We start from the raw sequence: 23,827 nt of genomic DNA, 5'->3' as shown, positions 1-23,827 counted from the left end.
TCAGAAGTGCCTTTCAGACATAGGGTCACCGGACTGCAGGGATGTGGATGAGGCCGCCTGCTACCTTGCATGCTTCCCACCATGGTGAAAGGTCATGAAATACAAAGCAGTCAGCTGAACCATTGCTTGGTTTCAAAGGTGGGAAATAAATCTGGATAAGGCAAACCAAATTGTATAGGGCTGGCCCGAAGAGGGAGAAGAGGGAAGAGCTCTAGGTGTCATCTGAATAAAGACTCTTTCCCACCCCTTAGATGTTTTTAAGGGGCCTGGTAAGGTTTTGCCAGATGTCAAGTCTTTTATTCCAACGCCACTTCTCCTTTACCCTCTTCCATGTGTGTTCTTTGTCCTGTTTTGCTCTTGCTACAGTTGGCTTTTGAGAGGGGAAACCAGGAAGTTTTGCCTTTTTGGGGTTCTGTATTAAATTGCTAACAACAGGAGAAGAGAGGTTTTGCTTCCTGTCCTGAAGTGATAGATGGCCATTGTGTTTGTTATCGTTGAATACAGGCATGGGGAATCATCAGCGATTTGAAAGCAAGAACAGTCATTACAGAAAAAAGAAAACTTATTTTTGAAAGCAGCAGAATGGAGTCATTTTAAGTTCTGCGACATTTATTTAGGTGTAATTTTAAATAGCTTTTTTTAACAATATTTCCCACTTGTGCTGTCAAAACTGCATACAGGTTATGCTGTGTTTTGTTTTTCTTGTATGTGTTTTTCATGCGTGTTCAGTGTCTTAAACAGTAAGAACGGGTTTCAGGGTGCTGAGGTTGTAAGAAACAGCTCCTCCGTTCTCCTTGAAAGCAACATTGTCCATGTGCAGTGAAAAATATGATAGAGAAATTCTCACCATTTTCACCTAATGATTTTGTTTTCACTCATACAGTAGAACACGTCTTGGAAGGATGTATTCGGTGGGCACGCTTTTGGGGTTTCGGAAGTCACAGAATTTACATTTTAAGTTGCCAAGGGGAAGGATAATTCTTATTTACCAAGGAGATGAAGTTCAGAAGATCAAACATCTTCAGTTTGGAGATTGATTTGCCTTTCTTCTTTCTGTCTTTCTCCCTGTCTTTCCGCACACCAGCTTATTATCTGGTGTCCATAAGCAGCCTGTGCATACTTTAGTTAGTGGGCGAGGAGGTTTTCTATTGTGAGCAACCGTTATATCACGTTTTTCTTTTCTGCGTACACTGACTCTTAAAGTATAATAAAAGAAATTACTTTCTTTCTGACAAGCAATAAGGTGATTGTCGTTATGTAATGAATTGCAACTTCTCAGAGTTCCTCTCCACGCAGCTACGGGGTGGGAGAAAAAAAAGGTGCTGCTTCTAGTGTTGTCTCTATTGAAATCTGCCTGCAGAGCAGGGGCTGATTTCATGAATGATGCATGTTGGATACAACATTTTTTGAAAGCTAGAGCTAAATGTGGCGCTTCTGATAATGCCATAACAGGTGCTATTACTTTCTTCCAACAGTTACCCTGCTGTATGTGAATTCCTACAGCACAATAACTTGTTATCTATACTCCGAGCTCATGAAGCCCAGGATGCTGGGTAAGTATGTGTGGAGAGGGGGCACTAATAATGAATAATGGCCTACTGTTGTCATAAAGAGCAAGGAAAGAAAGAACAACTGAGTGAGAATGAACTGGAAAACTTTAAGTTGCAACAGCTCTCCCTTTTTATTAATGCTATAAAAACATACAGTGGCATTAGAATGTCTTTTACATGATTATTACTGAGTTACAGGACCTAATGAATCCTCATATATCCCACTTACTTAGCCTTAGAGATTTTAAGTGGCATAAAATGACCAAAAGTTACAAAGAAGTTTTGCAAATGAGCCTGAGACTTCTGACACACTGGTTGCACGATGCCTGGGAAGTGATTGGGCTCATGAAGGCCAGAACTGTCATCTCTTAAGTCTTTCACACCTACCTGAAACTTCTGAGCCTAATGGTTTCACGCTTTACCAAGAAAATAAACTTGTGGAACTCAATAGCCAAAAATGATTTTATGCAGGAGTATCATTAATGAATTTAAGGAGTTTATTAAGACAGTGCGTGGAAAAACAATCCAGGTCAAGCATCGACTGGTGTTGATAGTTCTCTCATGAAAGTGTTGCCAGTGTAAAGATAGAACTTTTTATGCCGCTTTAAAAAATTATTAAAAGTTCTTCATTGAAATTTACCATACTTGTGAGATTTTAATGAAGGATTGGTATCTGAATAAATAGCTTTGCATATCTTGCATAAATTATTAATGTGTTTATTTGGAGGTAGAAACTTCACCCAACCTGAATAGTAATAAAAGATAAAGTAGCAAGATTGTAGGAATGAGGTCGATATTCACTATGCATATAAAAAGCTATTCTGATTGTTTGAACTATCACATACTTAAAAACCTCAATGCAATTAAAAGCAAGCTATTACTCTGCCAAAAATAACTGGCATGAAATACCCAAGGGTAATGACATTTCATTTTTATTGTATTGCTTTCCAATAAAGGGTGAAAAATAAAATTTTGTAGAAGGGATTGCATTGAAACTCTGCAATGGTTTCGGTGCAACTATTGTGGATGTTTGCCAAGTTCTTCGGTTTCTTGTAGCTGAAGACTAAAGAGCAGTATTTGGTGTTACTTGTCTCTTAGTGAGACAAAAGTACTGTTTGGTTGGTTTGCTTCCAATTACTTGCAGTTTTAATGCTTGATTGATTATATGTTGGTCCAATAAGCCTTTTATTTTTCATAAGGCAGCAAGGTTAGGTAATGAAAACATGCAAGCATTAATAAACTGGCTAATAGACTGGATGAGATTAGACACAGCACTGAAAATATTGGACCCCCTGTTTCCCCTCCTCTTCTCATACTCTCCATCTCCCCCGGCCTTGCCATCACTTGCATGCCCAGAGAGGGCAGGCAGCTGGAGGGTCATGGAGGATGCGCACTTCTCTTCTGAAGGCAGTACCATGCACCTCCAAGGCATGTGCTGGTGCTTGCCTTCACCCGCAGTCCCACGGAGGGAAAGTCTGGGAATGTCCTGGGACGCACACACATAGAGGCCACTTGGCTCTAGGGATGGGCACTGAGCGAATTCATAACAAAACCCACTTCTGGCTGACTAAATTTCAGACAGAGACACAGCTTTCGAGCATGGTGTGGATCCCTGGCCATCCCAAATAGATATAATGAATAAGCCTGCAGGAAATATTTTTTTCCATGGCTTTAAAAAGCACATGTGCATGTTTTTCTCTCCTGGCATTTGTTAACAGCCAGTGCAGTGAAGTGCTAGGGTTTTTTGCACTATATTTGTTCAGCGACAAATACACATACAACATTGGGCAATAACTAGTATGTTCTCTTTCCTTTTAGGTATCGTATGTACAGGAAAAGCCAAACAACAGGCTTCCCTTCACTAATCACAATTTTTTCAGCACCAAACTATCTAGATGTATACAATAACAAAGGTAAGAATTTAATTCCTGTTAATATACAGTAGACTGTACTTCTCTTTACTCAAATATATTACATTGGTGTTATTTTTCACTCTTTTCTCTATTTATCAGTTCATGCCCATTTTCTTCCTCTATTTATTAGTTCATGGCCATTCCATTTATTACATAATACAAATCTAATTAAATCTATTACAGGCAAATGTATGCCGCTGAACATAACTGTAGATTCTAATATGCCTTAGAATATTTCTGTATTTTGACTGCAAATTATTAAGTAAATGTTACACAGGAAGCAAAACTGAAAACAGTTCTATTAACTAAGTGAAGTATATTAAGACATGCTGTAGGTGAGGTGTTCAGAGCTCAGTGTTCCTTATAATTAATTATTTGCCCCTTCGCTCCTTTCCAGTAAAATTAATGGAGTTTGTATACGCAAACTCTCTAGCCAGCTAACAAACTTTGACAGATTATCAGTGGATAAAGCATGGGATAAATATTGTCTGAGTTCCTTTATGTTTTGTTTTTTTTTTTAATCACTTGAAAACTGTTATATAGGAAGTGAAATACCATTAGCCAAAAAAAAAAAGGTTACTGCACAAATAAGCAGTCACTGGTCACTCTATAAAGACTCCACTGAATATAAGTGTTTGAAGATTCTCTGAGTTTATTAGTTTATCACATTCCCTGAAATCTCCTCCAATGAACTGGAAAGAAAAATTCATGTTTCTAAAAATAAAGCATTCTAATAAACCTGCCCTCCTAGCTTGAAATGAGCAGTAATGTTTACTTTCTCCTATTCCCAGTAAAGCTAAAGTTATTTGTGTTCCTCTGTGAGCAAAACAAAATAATTTTTTGCTCAATGATATTCTTGAAAGTAGCTCCATTGCAAAGAGATCAATCTTTCTTGAGAAGAGACATTTTTAATTTGAATGCTTGCTCGCAAAAGAAGTAAGCAATTTTTAATTTTGTGTTTTTTTTTTTTTTCAACTTAGAAAAGAAAGCTTCTTCAGGCATCATTTTATATTATAAAACTTATAATCTGAAAGCTGTTATGCCATGAACTGTATGCAAGGGAAGGAAACACTTCAATGTTAGATAATGGGGTTTGTACACTTCGGTGTTCTCAATATGCGTGTTAACTTGTGGAAAAATCAATAAAAGCATTCTGCAAAAAACATGCAAGCAGAGCTGTCAGTAGCTACTTTTGTAAAAGTAAATAATATAGAGACTCTGCTAGCAACCCAAAAAGTGCAGGATGAAACAAGGGATGTATTAATTTTCTTCGCAGCATCGTTGCTGTTGGTGGAAAAGTGTGTTTAGTCTCTGGGTTGGCTGCTTTGGGTAGAAGGCAGACCGATGGCGGGTCTGTACAAGTAAGGTGACAGAGTGTTCATCTGTTGTTTCTTATTGCATGTAGGTAGTTCTGTGCACATGAAGGCAATGGGTGAAAAATGTGAGATTTTTGTCGTGAAGGCAAATGTTAAATGTAAAGCAATGATTTATAATATTCAAAATCTTGAGTCTGGGAGGTAAAGGGAAGTGCCTCTCCATTCTCTCCATTTCAGAAGAGAGGGTCATTTCCCTTGTTCCTGGATGCTCCACTGTGGCAGGCGGGTCTTAAAACTGGTGGAAAGCCTTTTCTGGGGAAAGGCTGTAGGCCAGCTGCTGAGAGGCGCTGGTTATCTGCGGTCACAGCTGACATTTGGGTGCGCTGCTGGTGATACCTGCTCTGAGTGAGCTCAGGCAAATCAGTGGTGCGAGATCGGCACCAGTGTGCCACTCTTTAATGTATGACTTGTAAATTTAGAGGCTGACCTTTAGCAGCTTTGTAATGAATTTCTGTTGGGTTTAACTGCTTCCTTTTCTCTCATTAGAAGTTTTGACGCATTATTTCATGTGACTGATTGCACTGGCTCTTGGCATTTAAAGTACATCATGCATAGTTTTTCATGCTGCATTGCTCATTCATCTTCATCTGGGTAGTGTTTGGGTGCTTGCTTCCCTCTTCAAGAAAGAAAAACACCATCATCCTCAATCAGTCCAAAACATGGCTACTTGTTGGCTTCCTTGATTTGCAGCAGATGAATTAACTAAGAACACAGAGCTTCTGACTGACTGATTTCGGGAGGCGAAGGAAGGCTTCTCCATCTAGAGGTCTTACAGGACAGTTGCTCTAGCTTGACTCATCGTGCACTAGTGCAGAACCTGATTGATTTTTACAGATCATTTGGGGTTTTGGTTACTGTCAGTCCTTGGAAAAGAAATTACTCTCCTACTAGTAAGTGCCTTCCTTTATAATATGCATTCTTAGTATGCTTCTGGTTGTCACTTAGTTAATAAAGTCACCCTAAATAAATTCCTGAGAGGCTCCATCTCCCACTGACATGAATGGGTCATTTTTAAATGCAGTGTTGTTTAAGATAAATACATTTTTTTAAAAAGCTACAAAGGGGCTAGGAATGCTTATTTTCTACCCCAGGTTGATAGTTCTCATACCTATTAAAGCAGATGTACTTTCTTGTACTACTTCAAAGCACTTCAGAAGGAGTGGGCTTGGTTGCCAACTTTATCCAAGGGCTTATTCAGTCCTCGCTGGAGAGCAGCCACTGGGATCAGGTATGTCCTCAAAGAGCAGCAGGGAGGCAACATTCCCAGAGCAAAAGGAGGTTTGGCAGGAGTAGCTGTAGATAAAGCTACCCAAACAAGACCATGTTCAGCTTATCTGCTGTTAATAAGGCTGCTGTAGACCCTCTGCATGGGCTGTCTCACAGTACCGACCCACCACGGGAATCTCTTTTGGCTTTGCTCCGCTGGATTCTGGCACCGAAGGGAGTTTTCTGTATCCTTTTGGTTACTGGCCATTGCCTCCTGAAGGCTGCGTGTGTAATTCGTCTGTCATGTGGCTGCTGGTCCTGTCGCAACCCCAGCCCACACACATGCACAACTTCAGGTGCCAAGGTTAGGTTTTTCAATTAGGAGGCTCCTGTCAGGGGTTCCCTGTGTAGTTAACGGAGACAGAGAGATACACTTTCAGGGGGTGATTCAGAGACTCAGAAACTGCCTAGATATGGGGAGCCCAGTGTCCCTCCTCTTTCCAAGACTATCCTTCTTCATTATTGTTATTAATGCCTTCCATATTCATTATAATGGAGAGCATTGCCAAAGGGGAGGAATTTATACATATGTTTTTTGGCAACTTCTGACTTCTGTTCAGTGTCTTCATAGTTTTCTCAAACATTTCTCCTCTCATTTATATTATTAAAAGGCATAAAGAAAAAGATACGTTAAGATTATTATTAAAACTTGTTACAAGAAATACCGGTGCATTGATGATTTTCTAAGACTACTCCTTCTGGAGAGGATCAAAACTCCTCATGCAAGAAGATAAATGTTAATTGGATTGTGATAGTTACCTGTGACTTCAGGACCTCAAAGGAAGGCTGTACTGATGAAGAAACTCTGAGAAAGTTGTATAAGTACAGGTTTACCCCTGGATTCAAGGGTGCCCATCACCAGGAGGAATTCTTTATAGCAACAGAATAAGAGGGTGCCAAAAATTACTGCATTGTATGATCTGCTGGCCTCGTACCACGTCTAAACTTTCATTCCCACATTTAATATTTCTTAATGGCTTAATTGGGCTTGTTGTAATGCTGTTTGTGCCACAATAAAAAAAACCCAATCAAGTAAAAGATTTTACAGAAGTTCTACAGAGGCAGGCAATTTATTTGTAAATCATTGGCAATACTTCATATTTTAGTGTCTGGCTGTCACTTCAGTAAGTGCATTCTTTTTGGCTGAGTGAACAATTTTAACTAGCTGTCTAAAGACAGACTGTTATCTTTTGAACACTTTTAAAAGATTACGTTTCCTAGTGGTGAGATAACCACCAGAGAATCCAAAGCTATTGAAAAAAATAGCATGATGTCTCTTCCAACTTGCTGCAGCGTACACATGTTGCTGAAAGAAAAAGCAGATGATGAAGGAAAGAAACAAAGAAAGCATGCAGGGGAGTTTGGGATACTAGAAAAATTAAAACCAACTGTACATCGGTATGCACGTTAACGTATCAGATAAGTAATATATCAATGAAGCGTGTATAAAGTGTCAGCATGTGGTATACCATAGATACACCTTAAGAAATGTATCTGATCCAAATGGATCTAACAGGAAAATTATTTTGATATTGGAAAAAGGCAGAGTAATATACCTGGAAGACAAGGATGATCTTTGAGAAATAATAGCACTTTGGGAGAAAGAAAAGCGGCCGTAACCTTCTTTTTGCCCTATAGTTTTCTTTAATGCTTTATCTCTGCTGTTGTGATGAGACCTTGTCATGGAAACAAAAGCTTTTAAAGAGGAGTCGTAAGGGTATCTAGGCCATCTCATTGCCAATGCAGAGAAGTTTGCCAGAAGTGATTTTTGCAGTCTGTTGATAAAATCTTGAACGCTAATGCGCTGTTTCTTTGGAAGACGCAATTGCACATGTAAAATAAAAATCTTCAGAATTCTGTAAGGGAAGATTTTCCCAACTGCAGTTAGCCCCACTTCTGTACTGGATTATTTACATTATTACCTTGTATAGTAAATCATTTTTTCCTTTGATAATGTTTAAACTCCTTAAGCATTTTACTAACCCTTATCCCTGACCTGTCTTGGGCAGAAAACACTGTGGTTACTTAGCAACTCTGCTGGAGGAGAAGGCACTGTTCCCAGTTGCACAGTTAATGCTGAAGTTAATTTGGCATTAAATCAGAAATTGAAATTCTTTCTTAGGTATGAAGAATCTGAGAGACCTTTCACTGCATTTATTTTCTAAATGCAGGATGAGTTTTCTGAAAAAAAATTACAAGAAAATTAGTTAACTTGTTTGCTAAAATTATTTTGAGGTTGTTTATCTAAAAACATGTAGTTCATTCTGGGCTAGTATTTCTACCGTGCTCATTATTTTTTTTCCTCTGATGGAAGTGTTATCAATTAATTTACATTGAAAAATGATTCAGCAGATCTTGAAGCAGGATATGTAATGTCTGAGTAATTCTGAACTATTGGTCACACAGTTTAGTGTTGTTCACGTTGCTTAAGGCCTTAATCCACCTCCCAACATATAGGCTTTTAAACCACCATTTGAGATGCCAGAGGGGTCTGAGACATCCACTCGGATCTGACAGGTATGACACAGGAGACAGGGGCGATAATCTTTAATGGAGGGAGACCAAGGAGATATCCCGGGGGGTCTCTGATGGCACTAAGTGATTATATTTGATCCTGAGAAGGTTAGAAGAGCTGTCTCCATTTCTAGCTGAAAGGAGGTTTCTTACCTGCACGTTTTTCACCACCCGTATTTCCAGCCTTAGGTACCTGTGTTAAATGCTTAAAGCTAAACAGTACAAATGCCCTTTGCCTGCTGTGTTAGTGTTTCATTTCACTCTAATGTGATTTCAGCATCCGATATGTCAGTTTACTAGCATTGGAAAGAAGTATAATGTCATTTGGGATATCTGCACATCTTCACTTTACAAAACATTAGCTTCTAAAACTCATTTACAACAGCGAGTACCAAAATTAGGTTAAAATGTGTGTGGCTGTTAAGAATAATAAAATAAGATTCTTGCTCTGGTTGGTGATTATACACGATAAAACTGTGGCTGGTGGCTTGACCTGCTAGCATCTGTCTAAGTATTAGTTTGGAAAGAAAAGTATAGAGATTGCAGCCTGGAATAATAAGCAGATGTTGAAGAGAGTCAGGTTTTCCTCAGTTACGGGTTTCATAACCAAAGGAACCCCTCCCGCTTTCTTCTGTCTCCTCCATCAGCGACCGCGTGGCTGGTAGTCATACAACCTTCAAAAGATTCCTGCTCTTTCAGGGCAAATGGGGTCTCCTATAGCTACTTAGGCATCAAGTTAATGTGGACTAAGTTAAGCAGAGATGAAACCCGCAAACCTTTTCTGAGCCAAGAGAGGGTTAAAAAAGAGCTATGACCGAAAGAAAGCAAGGGGCCGGAATAGCTCAGGGAAACTCCTGCTATTATCTGAGAAGCATTTTCTTCTTGATCCAGGTGCATTTTTCTTATTCTGACTACTAAGCAGTAGTCAGAACTGCACAATCGTAACAAGAGCCATTTTGTTTAATGTTAAATGTTTTGTGTACATTGTGCTTGTAAATGAAAAATTTTAAATTAAAAATTCAGAAAAGTATTTGTGATACTGGTAACTACCCTACTTTATTTTATTCTTTCAAGAGTAGGGTTATTTTAGAAGACTTCTGTCTCTCTTATTACCCTGCTCTATTGGATAGTGTTATTTTTCTTCAAGTGGCCTTTGAAGTAATTTGTGGGGGAGCTGTACAGGTCATTTACAGAGGAGATTAGTTTTTAAAATACTGTTATCGGAACTTGCTTTTGTAAGATACTCAGGTATATAAATTAATAAGGTGGTGTGAAGATTTTTTTTTTTAATAGTAATCTCAAAATAAATTATCTCCCTTTAAAAACAAAACAAACCCAACTAAAGCCATTTATATTTAATTTGATGTTTTCTAACTGTTCTGCTTATGGTTCAGGCTTTTTTAGAGGTCAATTTTAAAAACGATTTATTCAACTTGCACAGAATTTAGAAACAGACTTAATGGATAAATTGAAGAAATAGTTGCGGGGGGGAACTACCTTAGCTCACTAAGATGATGAATTTGAAATTTTAGTCCTTCTAAATGAATCTTCACAACCATTAAGTGGTCCTTTTTGTGTGGTTTTGACTCATTTTTGCTGTAAAGCCACAAACTATTTATTTTTATTATGCAGTTGTGTCACTGTAATAGAAGGAGAATGAATTTCGACCTGCCATATGTAATTTCAGCCAAGAAGTGATGGAAATATTAAGAGCATCAACACTAGTTTTCTCATTTTTGCTAATAGCAGTATTAAGCCATTTTTATTTTACTGAGCAGCAGAATGGCTGCCAATTGTCAGGCTAGGATGGGCAAAAGTCAAATGTGGTTTATTTAAATGGAGGGTGTCTGCCTGGCAAAAGTTTGTGTAAACGTTAGCGAGCCGTTTTCCTGTGTCTATCAGTGAGTAGGCTTCAGAAATTCCCAGGTCACTCTGGACTCTGTCATCGGCCACAAAATGGAAGACATTTAGCAACCTATTAAATTTTTGTGGGAAGCAACAGTCTAGTGCATCCAAAAAAGTTTCTTGTCTGGTTGACACACACTTTAGTCAATGGCAGGAGACGAATAATCAGAAGAAATTGTTCATCCCCTTCAGCCAACGTTGCGATACACTGCATTTCCTATGGTGCTGTGCCATATTGCAGTCATGCAACTTCATTGCTGGCTGTTAAGTAATAACCAGCCCCTGGAACTATGTTCCTCCCTGAGGAGCCACAGGTGGGAAAGCTGGAGGAAAGGCGAAAACAAAGTATGATATACCTCCTTCTTCATGTGTCTTTGTCGTGGTGTATTTCTGATATACTTTTGATTCGTACTGTTTCATCATTTATGAAGGCATTATTGTGTGTGTTGCTTCCTTGATTCATTTTTCTTTGACTAAAGCTGAGGAGGACCATTCTGAAGGTTACAGGTTAATAGATCTCATCAGGATGGCTTAATTCCTAGCTTAAAAAGGCAAACTGAAGATGATTTATGTAAAGTTACATACATGTCTTCCAGTATGTGCAGTATATTGTCTCTAGCGTAAAAAGTATTCGATGACAGCTCATCTTCAGCTACAGAACCAGAACTGCTACAAGATGAGGTGATGACCAGCAGGACGTAGTGAAGTCAGCGCTGTCTGCATGAGAGTAAGCATCTGAGCGGCAATTGCCTTCAGAGCTATATGTAAATGCTAGTGGTGAGATGACCAGCAAAATTCATGTAAAGTTCACCGAGCTGTTTTTTAAAAACTGAAACCTCACCCTTATTTTTCTGGTAATAAAAATGTAAAGTGCCAGCACCCTTTACAGTGGATGGAAGCTTCAGCTTGTATTGACTGCCTTAGTCCCATGTTGATTAAAGATCCTGTCTGCAGTCTCCTGTAGCTGTATTGTTTAAAAACTTTTATGTCTTTGTGTTCAGGATAGTTATGAGTCTCTTTGGTTTTAGGTGGTCATCTCAAAATTACCTTTTTTTCCATGAGCAGGGAAATACTTGCTCTTCTATTTCATAAATGGCTCTGTTCACATCCAACAGCACATGTATTCTGTGCCTGTGCAATTTAGAAATTACTGAATTTCGGGAAACAGATTCTGTAAATTAAAATATACCCTAATTAGGTTAGAGATACTGTTACCACGTTGAGTCTTCAACTGCATTATTAACATTTTACATTACATGTGTTTTTGCAAGAAGACAGAAAAGAAAAAAAGGAGAAGGAAGGGATGAGATTTAGTTTTACTGTTTCCCAGGCTGAGGCAGTTGGCCCATGAAGTGGACAACAGAAATCCAGCACTGGATGATTTTTATTGAAAGACCATATTATTGAAAGTTCTCTCTCAATACATTCTTTTAACAAATAGACCTGTGATACAAACAGCTGCCAAACCCATCCCCATTCTGTGTTATTCCAGGTGGTCTCAATGAATGGCCTGAGGTTTGAGTAATCTGCAGCACTCTAATAACCACTTATTGCTATTAAAAAATTTTAAAAGTGCATAAAAGTCTAGATTTGGTGTGGAGAGTAGTGTTAGCATGGTGTTGGGCAAACTTCATGCTTTGGAAAATGAGTTTTGATAAGGGCAGTTATTTAGGCTTATTGTAGAGTTCATTTTATTTAATCTGCCACATTTTCAACATGATTACTTTGCTCCTCCCTAACCAAATTGATATTGTCCTTTTCTCTCCTGCCTACGCTTTCTGCTCTCTCTACCCAAGCCACATTCAGCCTTTCCCTCTTTCATTTGACTTTTGACTGCACTGGACCTGGGTACATCTATGGTCTCTTCTAGAAAGAAATAGCTATTTCTTACTGATATGCTTGTGATACCTTGATTTACTTTGTTCTATTGATATTGCAAAAACAGGTTAAAGTTAATCAGATCCTGTTTCAGATATAAACCTGAAGTCCATTAACACAAGTTAATACTGAACTTGACTTGGTGCTTTAAAAAGTGGCAATGGCATAAATATCTATATTTCTGCCCATTAGCAAATGTAGGCTTTTTGTGTGTGTGTGTTGACAAGAATGTTACGAATTTTAAATGGTGCAAGACAAATTGTATTATTATTCATCCATACTAAAGGGAGCACAGTCTCATGTGCCTAGAGTTTGAAAAATGTGAGAAGAAAGTATCATCTGTTGTACAATACTATGAATGAAATATGTTGAAAATCTTCATTGGAAGAGCAGCATTCAAACTCTTGAGTGATAAACACTTTTCTTTGTTATCTCCAAAGTGTGGTTGTGAGGAGCTCAGGTAACTCTGTGAAATGAGTGGTTGTGGATAGTCTGCCTTGTTCCCTGCTGGTGGGAGATCCCAGAGCCTATGTTCATGACTACTCAGAGTTATTAAGTCACTTACCGAGTCATCTTAGTGCCAGGGAAAGCTGACGACGCTGCTTTCAGACTGGAAATGGCTCGCAACTTCTTTGAGGCTGTATCTTATTATAACTAGTAGTCAAGTGCTGCTGCTGGGTCAAGTGGTTGAAAGCTGGTGTGCAGCTCTGCAGGCTGTGCATGCTATGAGCATTACTGGTCTGGTCGCCAGTTACACGTGCGTGGCTGACATCTCTTTTGTTTCTTTCCTTTCCCCCTTCTAGCTGCAGTATTGAAGTACGAGAACAACGTTATGAATATCAGACAGTTCAACTGCTCCCCTCATCCATACTGGCTTCCAAACTTCATGGATGTGTTTACCTGGTCCTTGCCGTTTGTGGGTGAGAAAGGTATGTAAATTGGCTCTGTTCATAGAAACTGCAAAATGGTTTCTTAGTCATTGTGCATGTGGCCTCATTTATTTGAACTGGCAAGAATAATTTGAAGACAGATGACTTGCTTTCAAGGACAAATTTAAAGAAACAGGCCTCAGAGGGGCAAGCAATTACTAATGGTTAAATCATAGTTCTCATACGTTTTTATAATTTCCACTCTTTCCAGGCTATGATGCCATTATGTTTCTGCTGTAGAAATAGATTTTATGGCATTGCAGGCCAGAGGTGCATTCACTGATTAAAATTCTTATTAGTTGTCCCTTTATAAGCTCTTGGGCATTCCCTTGGATATTGCTTACTGCTCAAGGGATATCACAACAGACTTCACTACATCATGGTCACATCCTTATCCAGCTGACCTTTCTGATAAGATGATAATGGGTTGCTTTTTCACCAGCAAACACAGAGCTGGTGATGCTAAGACCCAGTCTGGTTAGCTGTTCCTGGAGAGAGTATAGAGATGGCAGGAAGAAGGAAAACCTGCTCCTCAGCCCCTTCTCTGCCCAGGGCGTACGGTGCCTCATCGCTGGCGAGAAGACTAAAGAACATAAATGATGTTTTATTGAAACACGATGCTCTTGATGTTGCCTGAAGACAACTTCATGCTATGAATGGCAAGCACACAAAAGGCACGAAAACACTTTGGTCTAACATATTAAATGAATACATAATGCAAACTGCTTAAACCCCAAGTCATTTTATTCAAGGCCTGAGATGAAGCTTGCTTTGATCTGTCCATTATAGTATATTGCTGCAACAGCAATTACTGCCAGAAAACTATAATAAACTCTTAAAAGCTGCTTGGAATAACAGTTCTCTCTTAATAGGCAACTGGAAATATAGCCAGCTGTGGCTCTTACCTGCAGCCATGACTGGCTTTGTTTTCAGCTACTCTTTTGTACTAGGAAACCCGCTGGTGAGACGCCTGAAGTCTCTGTGAACAAAGCAGATAGACAATAAAATAGGGATTAACAAAGAATAGACAGCTGTTTCCACTAATGGAGGCATTACATAATCCACACTGACGCGTGTTGCAGACTCTCGTGAAGCAGATAAAATGCTTTCATTTTCTTCGGCAGTAAACTCAGCCAGGCCATTTTAAGGACGGGCCTATTCTCCATACACGTTGCAGTTCTGTAAGATGCTCTGTAGGGTCATTTTTCCAGAGGTTTCCCCGCAGGTGAGGCTGAAGGGCCAGATTTGTTGAGATTCTGAGACCATGAACACTCCTTCATCTTTTTTCTTGGGTTTTGGTTTTTTTTTCCCTCCATTATGTCTTCCCAGTGGTCACTCTTACCAATTGCTTGGAACTTTTAGAGCCCTGAGAAGTGAAATCAGTGTTTTCCCTTTCTCTGCAAAGCAAAACTCATGGATGTAAGAGTTGATGTTCTGCACAACTTTTTATTTATTTCTTTTTTTTTTTATAGATTTTTTCCTTAAAGGCCAACCAAGGTAGGAAGCTGCTAGTTTCGCTGGTGGTTGTTAATGTGGAAAGTCTTTCCACTAATCCTGTCAAAGGAAAACATTAAATCCTTCACTAATGTAGGAAAAATATAGCTGTGTCCCGCCCTTCTAATGTGCTAAGCCATCATACTTGTCACAGGAGAGGATTTTAATAACCACTTGATTAAAAAATTTAAACTTTCAATCTGTGTAGCTACCGTGAGGCTGGACATGCCTGGTAACCCTTTTAATGATGCTTACTACATGTAGATGTAGTGGAGTTTTTCTGAATCTGCTAATGATTTCACGTTTTACCTCGTAACTTTGGCTTTTTTGATCTCTAAATTCCATTTCCTTGGTTGTGATTTTTGCTGGGGTTTTTTTGGGTGTTCTTACTCTGCCTTTCCAGAAAGAGCTGGGACCAGATTAGGGTTAGCCTGAGGCTGACCCTTCCGTGCCCAAGTTGCAAAGTAAGCAAGCTGAATATATTCTGAATTCACTGATAATGATGTTTCTATTGAATATAGAATAGTTTTCTGCCCCTTTGTAGACATCTTACAAGGGTTAATCTTTTGTTGAACTGAAAGTACAGTGTCCAGAACCTGGAAAAACAAATAAATATTCTGTGATCCCTCTTGCTGTAACTTTTTCAATTGAAATGTCGTTCCATTTGCTAAGCAGGGAATTCAATGCAATGTAGCAGCAAGAGGAGAGTGGTCAGTTCTGCTGTCCAAGATGAGTGAGGCAAAATATATATTGAGGGGGAGAAAACAAAAGTTACCTAGTTCATTGACAATTGCAAAAAGAGAGATTGTAAACACATTATTTTTTTTTTTTAAAGTCTATTTGTTGTGGTGTTCGTTATATTTGGAACAATTTTTATGGAAACCCGTACTTTTTATTAACTACATAAGACACTTCAAGCTTATATTACTTTGTGCGTAAAACAAGGTCCATGTTGTTTAAAAAGTGGGTGTCATTTCTGTACTGAATTTTCATTAACACTGTTACAGCTAGAGTTTGCTGTCTGACAGATGAGGGAAGCTTAATATCAACATTTTGCATTTGTTTTCCATTTTAGTGACAGAGATGCTGGTAAACGTGCTGAACATCTGCTCAGATGATGAATTGGGGACAGAGGAAGATGGGTTTGATGGTAAGAGCCTCCTGCCCTTGGTTGAGATTGTTTGCCTCGAAACCACTTTAAAAGTTTAATAACCCTGGGATAATTTTCTGGGTCCTCTTTAAGTTCTGTGCCGCTGAAAGCAACTGTTGTGCTAGACTCCAGTGGATTTGCTTACTGCATGCTTTGGACAGAATTAATGGAACTCCTCCCCTGTTCTAACCCTGTCCTTGGTCTCACTCTTTTGGTTAAAGAAAAATGTATTTCCCTCCATGAAATCTGGGTTGTGTTGTCATGAAGGGGTCAGATGTTGATTTTACGCATAAGATCCCAGGGATTCCCATAGGAAGTTTAATTATATCAATAATATATAATTAATAAAAATAAACATGCAAACACAGATAATGTTCTGACCTGACATTTCTGCTAAGAAGAGAGGAATGGTCACTTCCATTGTCACCTGGGTTGGAGTTTGTGTGATGATAAGTTGCCTTGTACCTGTTAGTTTGACTGTAAAGGATACTTTATATCTTGCAATTTGGGGATTCTTAGAAGTCAGTTTATTTTATTAGACATTGTTTTCTGTTAGGCTGTGCAAGAGTAAATTGCAGCTCTCCAGAATGTCCCTTCTCAATTGAGCAAAACTGAAAAAAAATCCCATGCATCTCTAAATTCTTACTATGAATGCTTTCAGTGTTTAAAAAAAAAAATCTAGGAAAAGAACAGAAATATTAAAAAATTAAAAAAGAACCTGGAAAAATCTAGCACTACCAAATATTCTGAAGATGTTTGTAGGTAGAATGAATTAACAGGGAGAATGAAGACCTTTCAAGTAAGACAAATATTTAATGAAATTGTAATTAATAATTAAACTTCTCTCTCAAAGTCTTTATTTTTAATCTTTGGAAGAGGAAGCTAGATCGCAAGTTTTGACAAATGTTTCCTTTGCAATGGAGAAAAGTATGGATGATAGTGCTTTGCTTTTACTCTGAAAAGCCAAATGGAATTCCCTGTTCTGCATGTGCCACGGAGTGTGGACGTGAACAATTATCTTGCAGGACTTAGGACAAAGACTGAATTTATTGAAACCAGTAATCAGTGGAGAGAAGAAAACACCTGTCTGAATATTGTGCCCAATTTTTTTCTCATGAAATTTAAATGTAGCTACTGTGTAATTAAAGCCGCGTGTGAAACAGTACGGAGGCATACAATGAGTAAAAACTGTGTCAAATTAAATAGAGTAGCAAGAAAACCATGTGCTTAAAATCCTTGGCTCAAGAAAGCACTGAAGCACAGGCTGAAATCCCACTGTGAATGCAATGCCAAAGCAAAGGCTTTATGGGAAGGATTTTTAAATTAATTCAGCATTGGCCTAATACTTTCTTTTAAAGTTATACTATAAAGTTCCATTAAGCATAGACAGGCCAATCATAGAATAGTTTGGGTTGGAAGGAACCTTTAAAGATCAGCTAGTCCAACCCCCCTGCCGTGGACAGGGACATCTTCAACTAGATCAGGTTGCTCAGAGCCTCGTCCAACCTGACCTTGAATGTTTCCAGGGACGGGGCATCTACCACCTCTCTGGGCAACCTGTGCCAGTGTTTCACCACCCTCATTGTAAAAAATTTCTCCCTTATATCTAGTCTAAATCTACCCTCTTTTAGTTTAAAACCATTCCCCCTTGTCCTGTCGCAACAGACCCTGCTAAAAAGTTTGCCACCATCTTTCTTATAAACCCCCTTTAAGTACTGAGAGACTGCAATAAGGTCTTCCGAGCCTTCTCTTCTCCAGGCTGAATAACCCCAACTCTCTCAGCCTTTCTTCGTGGAAGAGACTTTCCATCCCCCTGATCATTTTTGTGGCCCTCCTCTGGACCCGCTTCAACAGGTCCATGTCTTTCTTGTGCTGAGGACTCCAGAGCTGGATGCAGTACTCCATGGGGGGTCTCATTAGAGCAGAGTAGAGGGGCAGAATCACCTCGACCTGCTGGCCACGCTTCTTTTGATGCAGCCCAGGATACGGTTGGCCTTCTGGGCTGCAAGTGCACATTGCTGGCTCATGTCCAGCTTTTCATCCACCAGTACCCCCAAGTCCTTCTCGGCTGGGCTGCTCTCAATCCCTTCATCCCCCAGCCTGTATTGATGCTGGGGGTTGCCCGGACCCAGGTGCAGGACCTTGCACTTGGCCTTGTTGAACCTCATGAGGTTCACATGGGCCCACTTCTCAAGCTTGTCCAGGTCCCTCTGGATGGCATCCCGTCCCTCAGGCGTGTTGACCGCACCACTCAGCTTGGTGTCATCTGCAAACTTGCTGAGGGTGCACTAGATCCCACTGCCTATGTCGTTGATGAAGATATTAAACAGTACCGGTCCCAATACAGACCCCTGAGGGACACCACTCATCACCGATCTCCATCCAGACATTGAGCTGTTGACCACTACCCTCTGGATGCATCCATCCAACCAATTTCTCAGCCACTGGACAGTCCACCCATCAAATCCATATCTCTCCAGTTTAGAGAGATGGATGTTGTGGGGGACCGTGTCAAATGCCTTACAGAGGTCCAGACAGATGACATTGGTAGCCCTTCCCATGTCCACGTATGTAGTCACTCCACCATAGAAGGCCAGTAGGTTGGTCAGGCAGGACTTGCCCTTGGTGAAGCCATGCTGACTGTCTCGAATCACCTCCCTGTCCTCCACGTGCCTTAGCATAGCTTCCAGGAGGATCTGTTCCATGATCTTCCCGGGCACAGAGGTGAGACTGACTGGCCTGTGGTTCCCCGGGTCTTCCTTTTTTCGCTTTTTAAAAATGGGGGTTATGTTACCCCCAATGCCTTTTCTAAAATTTTACTGCATCAGCATTCCCATGCCTAAGTCACAATTCAGCAGCATGTTTTCAAAAGCAGAGTTACAAACGACGAGGCCTTAGGGACCTTTGGGGACAGCAGCCCTCTCTGGCTGCAGGAGGTCTCTGCATCTACTGCGGTTTTTCTGGGAGGAGGGTGAACCTTGCGGCTCCCTGGGAGTTTTACCACCACACTCCTTCAGACGTGGAGTTTGCAGCATTGCAGGTGTCTAAGCAGGGAGGCAGGCTGAAATCCTCCAGGCTTGCATGTGTGTGTGCTGCATAATGATATCTAACAGTGTTCAAATTTCCAGATGAGGAATAATTAAACCTTTCCTGGTAGTGTAATGCTAATACTGTTGTCTAAATCTGCTTTCAGATTTTTTCTGTATGAATGCTTTCTCTGCGTAAAACATTATGTTAAGGAAGATATTAGAAATGTCGTCTTCTTTAGTATGTGTAGTTAAAACCAGAGCTGGCATATGTTCATGTCTGCTTTCCCGGATAATCCCCTTAGAGCTGTAAAATGGGATCTGTGGCACTGGTGCTGCAGCTTGCTGTGGGTGCATGCTTATACCTCCAGCCCACTGGAAGCAGTGGGCTCATGGGGATCGTACACATGGAAGAGACTCTGAAGGATCCAGGCATAAAAGTAAATTTGAGGGTTGATTTAAATTTAAATAGAGGCTAATATCTTTAATGATTTCCTGGAGTGTTCTGATTTATTATCTGTACGATAATAAGGAAAAAAAGGAAAATCCTCTTTCCCTGAGATAGTTGAGTTCCCTCTCTTTTCTTATTTTTCTTCCTTAAGCCTTGCCTTTTTGGGGAGAAACCACAAGATGTATTTCATTTGTGTTCTTGATGAAACAGACTGGATTGATTATCAGCTTAAAACAGTTTCTGTAAGGGCTGTACATTGACAGTCTTGTAGTGGTTCAACATTTCCACTATTCTTCTTCAATAATTTCTGTACAGCTTCCTTGGAGGACTGCAGTAGTACAGTCCTATTCACCAACGGACATTTTTCTTTAGCAGTATTTCCCATAGAAGGAAATGCCTGATATCTGCAACAGCAGATGCATTTTGTTTGATGGAATGATTCTTTAAAATCATCGCTTATTTTTGCATCATCAGTAGTTTTCAGGGCTTGCTGCTGATTTCCTTTCTCTCCTTGCAGTTTGAACATGCCCTGACCTGGGTTCCCACATGTAATGAGAATGATCCATCACTATGGTTTGCACTGATCATTCATTTGTTATCTTCCCTTACACTTTCTTGCCCTCTGTCTTCCCCTCTCACTTCCTCCTTCAAAACAAAGCCCCATCAGTATTGCCTGACCTCACTGCATGGTGTTCTTGTGAGCCATTATTATTATTATTATTATTATTATTATTATTATTATTATTATCATTATTATTATTAGTTCTGAGTCATGCATGTTGCATCTAGCCATGAGCAGGATGCTGAACAGCATGCATTGCTCTTTTTTTTTTTTTTCTTCCTTTTTGCTTAAGGAGACACATCATGGGGATCTGATCAATTTGTTGTAGGCAGTTTCTGTGTATGCTTAGTGGGAGAAAGCCTAAATAGCAATCGTAGTGCCCTTTAGCCCATATCTCTCTGCTGGCCTGTATTGGCCTTTTGATTTCACTTGCTTTAAAAATGAGAGGATATGGTAGGTCAGGTTTTCTTATCTCTGATAGTTTCCTCTTGCTGTACTTTCTCTTCCCTGTTTGCTATGGTGGTTGCAACATCCTGCAATCTGATCCAGCAAAAAATGTCTTGGGTGAACGTTAGCTCGTGCGCTTTATGGTATGTGCATCAAACATTGCTTAGCAACAGGAGCTGCAAATACTTCTATCCAGCCAGCATACAGTCAGAGTCCTGTTTTATTTTAATTACTAACATTTCTGGCCTCATGCATTTGGTTGAAAAACTAAGCTGCTAATTAAAAGGGTGCAATAATGTAATAGACAACTTTACACAAATGCACTGCTTGGTTTATATGCATCTCTATCACAGTTTGGTATAAAGACACTCCTAAATTACCTGCATTAATTTTTGTATTGCCTTCAACATTGTAGCTCACCGCCTTCTCATGGAAAAGCTGCAGTCACAATGCTAGCTGCAGCATGTATTCCCCAGTTGGAATACAGCTTCCCCAGTACAGCGCTGTCCGAGCCTAAAGACAATTACCAAGTCAAACATCTCCTGCCGATCAAAACCTGGTTCTGCTGTGAACAGTGGCATACAAAATTTGCCACAGCTGCACCTGGGGCAAGCTCTGCACCAACTAACACAGAGACTGATTGAGCAAAGGCAAAGGCCTCCTCATTAAGTCTCAGTTACTTACCAATGCCTTGATAATGGTGTTCATGGTGCTACCTGGGCAGATGAGAGAGTCTTAGCTTTTCAATGAGTTAATTTTTAACTGGGAGGGAAATGGAGGGTTTTTCCCACTGGTTTATGTTTGTTCTTCCTCCAAACCAGCAAGGTTGGGCTGCAATGTATACCTAATCTCTGAGAGTTGGTGGCAGAGGGGCATTTTAATGTGATGTTTTTATTTATTTATTCATTCATTTATTTGGCCACATATGGTTGTTTCCATGCCCAAAGCATTTTTCATGTGAGCCATAGCACAGCACGTTGGTGTGCTCTGCCTCTGAACCAACCTAGCAGCGTGCACTAGATAACCACTGCCCCCAAAACACGTCTCATGGTGCAGTTGTGCCTAGGCACTGAGTGCTGCACTAGTCTTGCTCTCAAACATAGTTGATTTTAAAAATGCAATACCTTGTACCACGGTGGTGTTTGGATTTGATAACTGTAAGCTGCTGGACCGTTTGAACAAATGCATGCGTGCGATAGCACAGATTTTGGTAGAAGCAGCAGACATGTCTGTGATAGTAAACTTTCTTTCAGATATCAAACATAAATAAACTGGAGGAATTGGCTTCCTTTAAGAAAAGAAGTGTCATCAGGCAGGCACACCCCAGATGAACTGGGGAGGCTGCTTTTGAGAAGTGATTAAGCCTTATCAAAGCAGCTGCAATAATGTAGGAGAAAGTATGCATTCAAGGCATGGTAACACTGAGGCTAAGCTTCGCTGCTGATCTTCTGCCTGCATGTTGGTTTCCTGCAAAACCTATTAACAAGGCGTTAAGCTGAAAAGATTTTTTTTCTTTTTTTTCCCCATCATTCTCAATATGTTTCTTTCCTTTTGGATGTTCTCTGCCTAATTTGTTTCTTTTCTGTTTTTCAGACTTTACTTAAACATTGCGTTTCCATTGATGTTGTCAAATGTTCTGTATTATTTTTTTATTTTCATTCTACAAACATCACTGATCTTTTTCTTTCCCCCCCTTTGGAATTCATAAGAAGATCCTATTTATGCACAGAAGAAAGGTATTCAATAAGTTGGAAGGCTTACGTTTCGTTAGTTCTCCTAATGCTTAATTAGATAATATATAAAATATTAGGATACCAGTGAAAGATTTGGGGTTGGCTCTTCTACTCAGTGTTGTTTTCTATCTGTTCAATCCTACATCTCAGAATATTTTCAGAGTTTATAGACTTCTTTTTTTCATTGTTCTGCTTCTTAATCTGAAGGTCTAAATTACATTTCACGTAAGTCCTACCTACCCAGCTTGCAAGATCTGTGTTTGGATGCTACAAATCCGAAATCCAGTAGAACTTGTTAAATTACTGAAGTAAGATTCAAAGCTTTTATTCTACCTCCTAAATAATTTGCCCACTCCAATTTTAAACTTGGCTGTGTTCATGATATTTTTTTTTTAAGTTCCTTCATGCAAATAGGATTTTTTTAGATATTGAAAGAAAAGTAAAAACTTAAGAGGATATCAGGCAATGTTTGCAAAGGCTAAAATTAACCCTTTTACCCATAGTCAATTCTCAGGTTACAACCCATTTACTTTCACATAAGTGTATGTTTAAATGTAGCTGAAATAATTCATAAGGATTTGCAGTAACAGTGAATTTCAGAATACTAAACTGGAGTATTCATACCTGAAATGTGAGTCTAAGATTTATGTGTAAATAGTTAGGGAATCCAAATACTATATGAGGTTAGTAGTATTCAGTCAAAACTAACAGGGCAATAAAACATTGTGAATATCAGGCACATTATTTAGCAAATAATGTATTAAAAAAGCAAATAGGATAATCAAAATCATTACTAATATTTAGTAAGCAGAGAATATTTTAAGTCATTTTCACAGATCTGTTACAAATTAGGAAATTCAGTGGGGACCAAAATCTTTTAAGTGTATTTTTTAGTAACCTTTTATGTGTATTGATGAGAAACAAAATACTCCCTTTGAGCCTGTTGTGTTTTATGATTAAGTATTCTTTTTTCTATTCTTATTTTATATTTAAGTGTAGGGCATTGTATTTCACTTCGGTCATAAATTATATTTCCAGTTTTCAGTTCTCAACTCTTCTGGAAGTTAAACAGTGACTGAAAAAATCGAATATACTTATAAGATCTACTAGCACAGTGCGGGTTTGTAAGAAACAAGTAGGTATAGTGAAACTTGGAGGAAAAAAAAAAAAGACAAATGGTACTTAAGTGCTTCCGGGGTAAAAAAGAATGAAAACCATGTCTCGTGTATCTTGAGAGTACAATTCCGTGAGATTGTAGTAACTGAGGCAGGAATGTACCCCCTTTATTTCCTGAAGAACCCAACTGAATCATTGTTATTCAATTTAAATTTTTCATTAAGCTGTTACAAATGTATTATATTTAAATCAGTTACAGCTGAATTACAGCTGTTTCTCCCACTCTTTATTGTTTAGAATTAGACATTTATGCCTAAGACTTTATATCTTTATATTTTTATCTTTATATTTTTTATATCTTTTCTTTTTATTTTTATCTTTATATGTGGGAGATTTGAAAGCCATCATTCTGAGCATAGTTTCTTTCAGTTTGAACTTCAAGATACAGACTTGTAATTTTAAGACAGTCTAAGAGGACAGTTAGAAATGCCTGGAAATAATGCATTTAATAGCTGCC

General features: G+C 39.2%; 1 protein-coding gene across 2 annotated transcripts in view; it reads left to right on the top strand.

Annotated features, from left to right (window-relative positions):
* The window catches only part of PPP3CA (protein phosphatase 3 catalytic subunit alpha), a 210,148-nt gene that overhangs the window by 173,022 nt on the left and 13,299 nt on the right, over nucleotides 1-23,827 (top strand). For both annotated transcript variants that reach the window (XM_075149622.1, XM_075149621.1), the window contains exons 7-10: nucleotides 1,476-1,553; nucleotides 3,369-3,463; nucleotides 13,206-13,331; nucleotides 15,901-15,975. In XM_075149622.1, the coding sequence (XP_075005723.1) occupies nucleotides 1,476-1,553; nucleotides 3,369-3,463; nucleotides 13,206-13,331; nucleotides 15,901-15,975 (374 nt within the window). The remainder of the gene's footprint in view (nucleotides 1-1,475; nucleotides 1,554-3,368; nucleotides 3,464-13,205; nucleotides 13,332-15,900; nucleotides 15,976-23,827) is intronic.

Source organism: Calonectris borealis, chromosome 4 (genome assembly GCF_964195595.1).
Source record: "Calonectris borealis chromosome 4, bCalBor7.hap1.2, whole genome shotgun sequence".
Taxonomy (NCBI): domain Eukaryota; kingdom Metazoa; phylum Chordata; class Aves; order Procellariiformes; family Procellariidae; genus Calonectris; species Calonectris borealis.
Note: the sequence above shows the minus strand (reverse complement) of the source record. Positions and strands in the feature narration are given on the sequence as shown.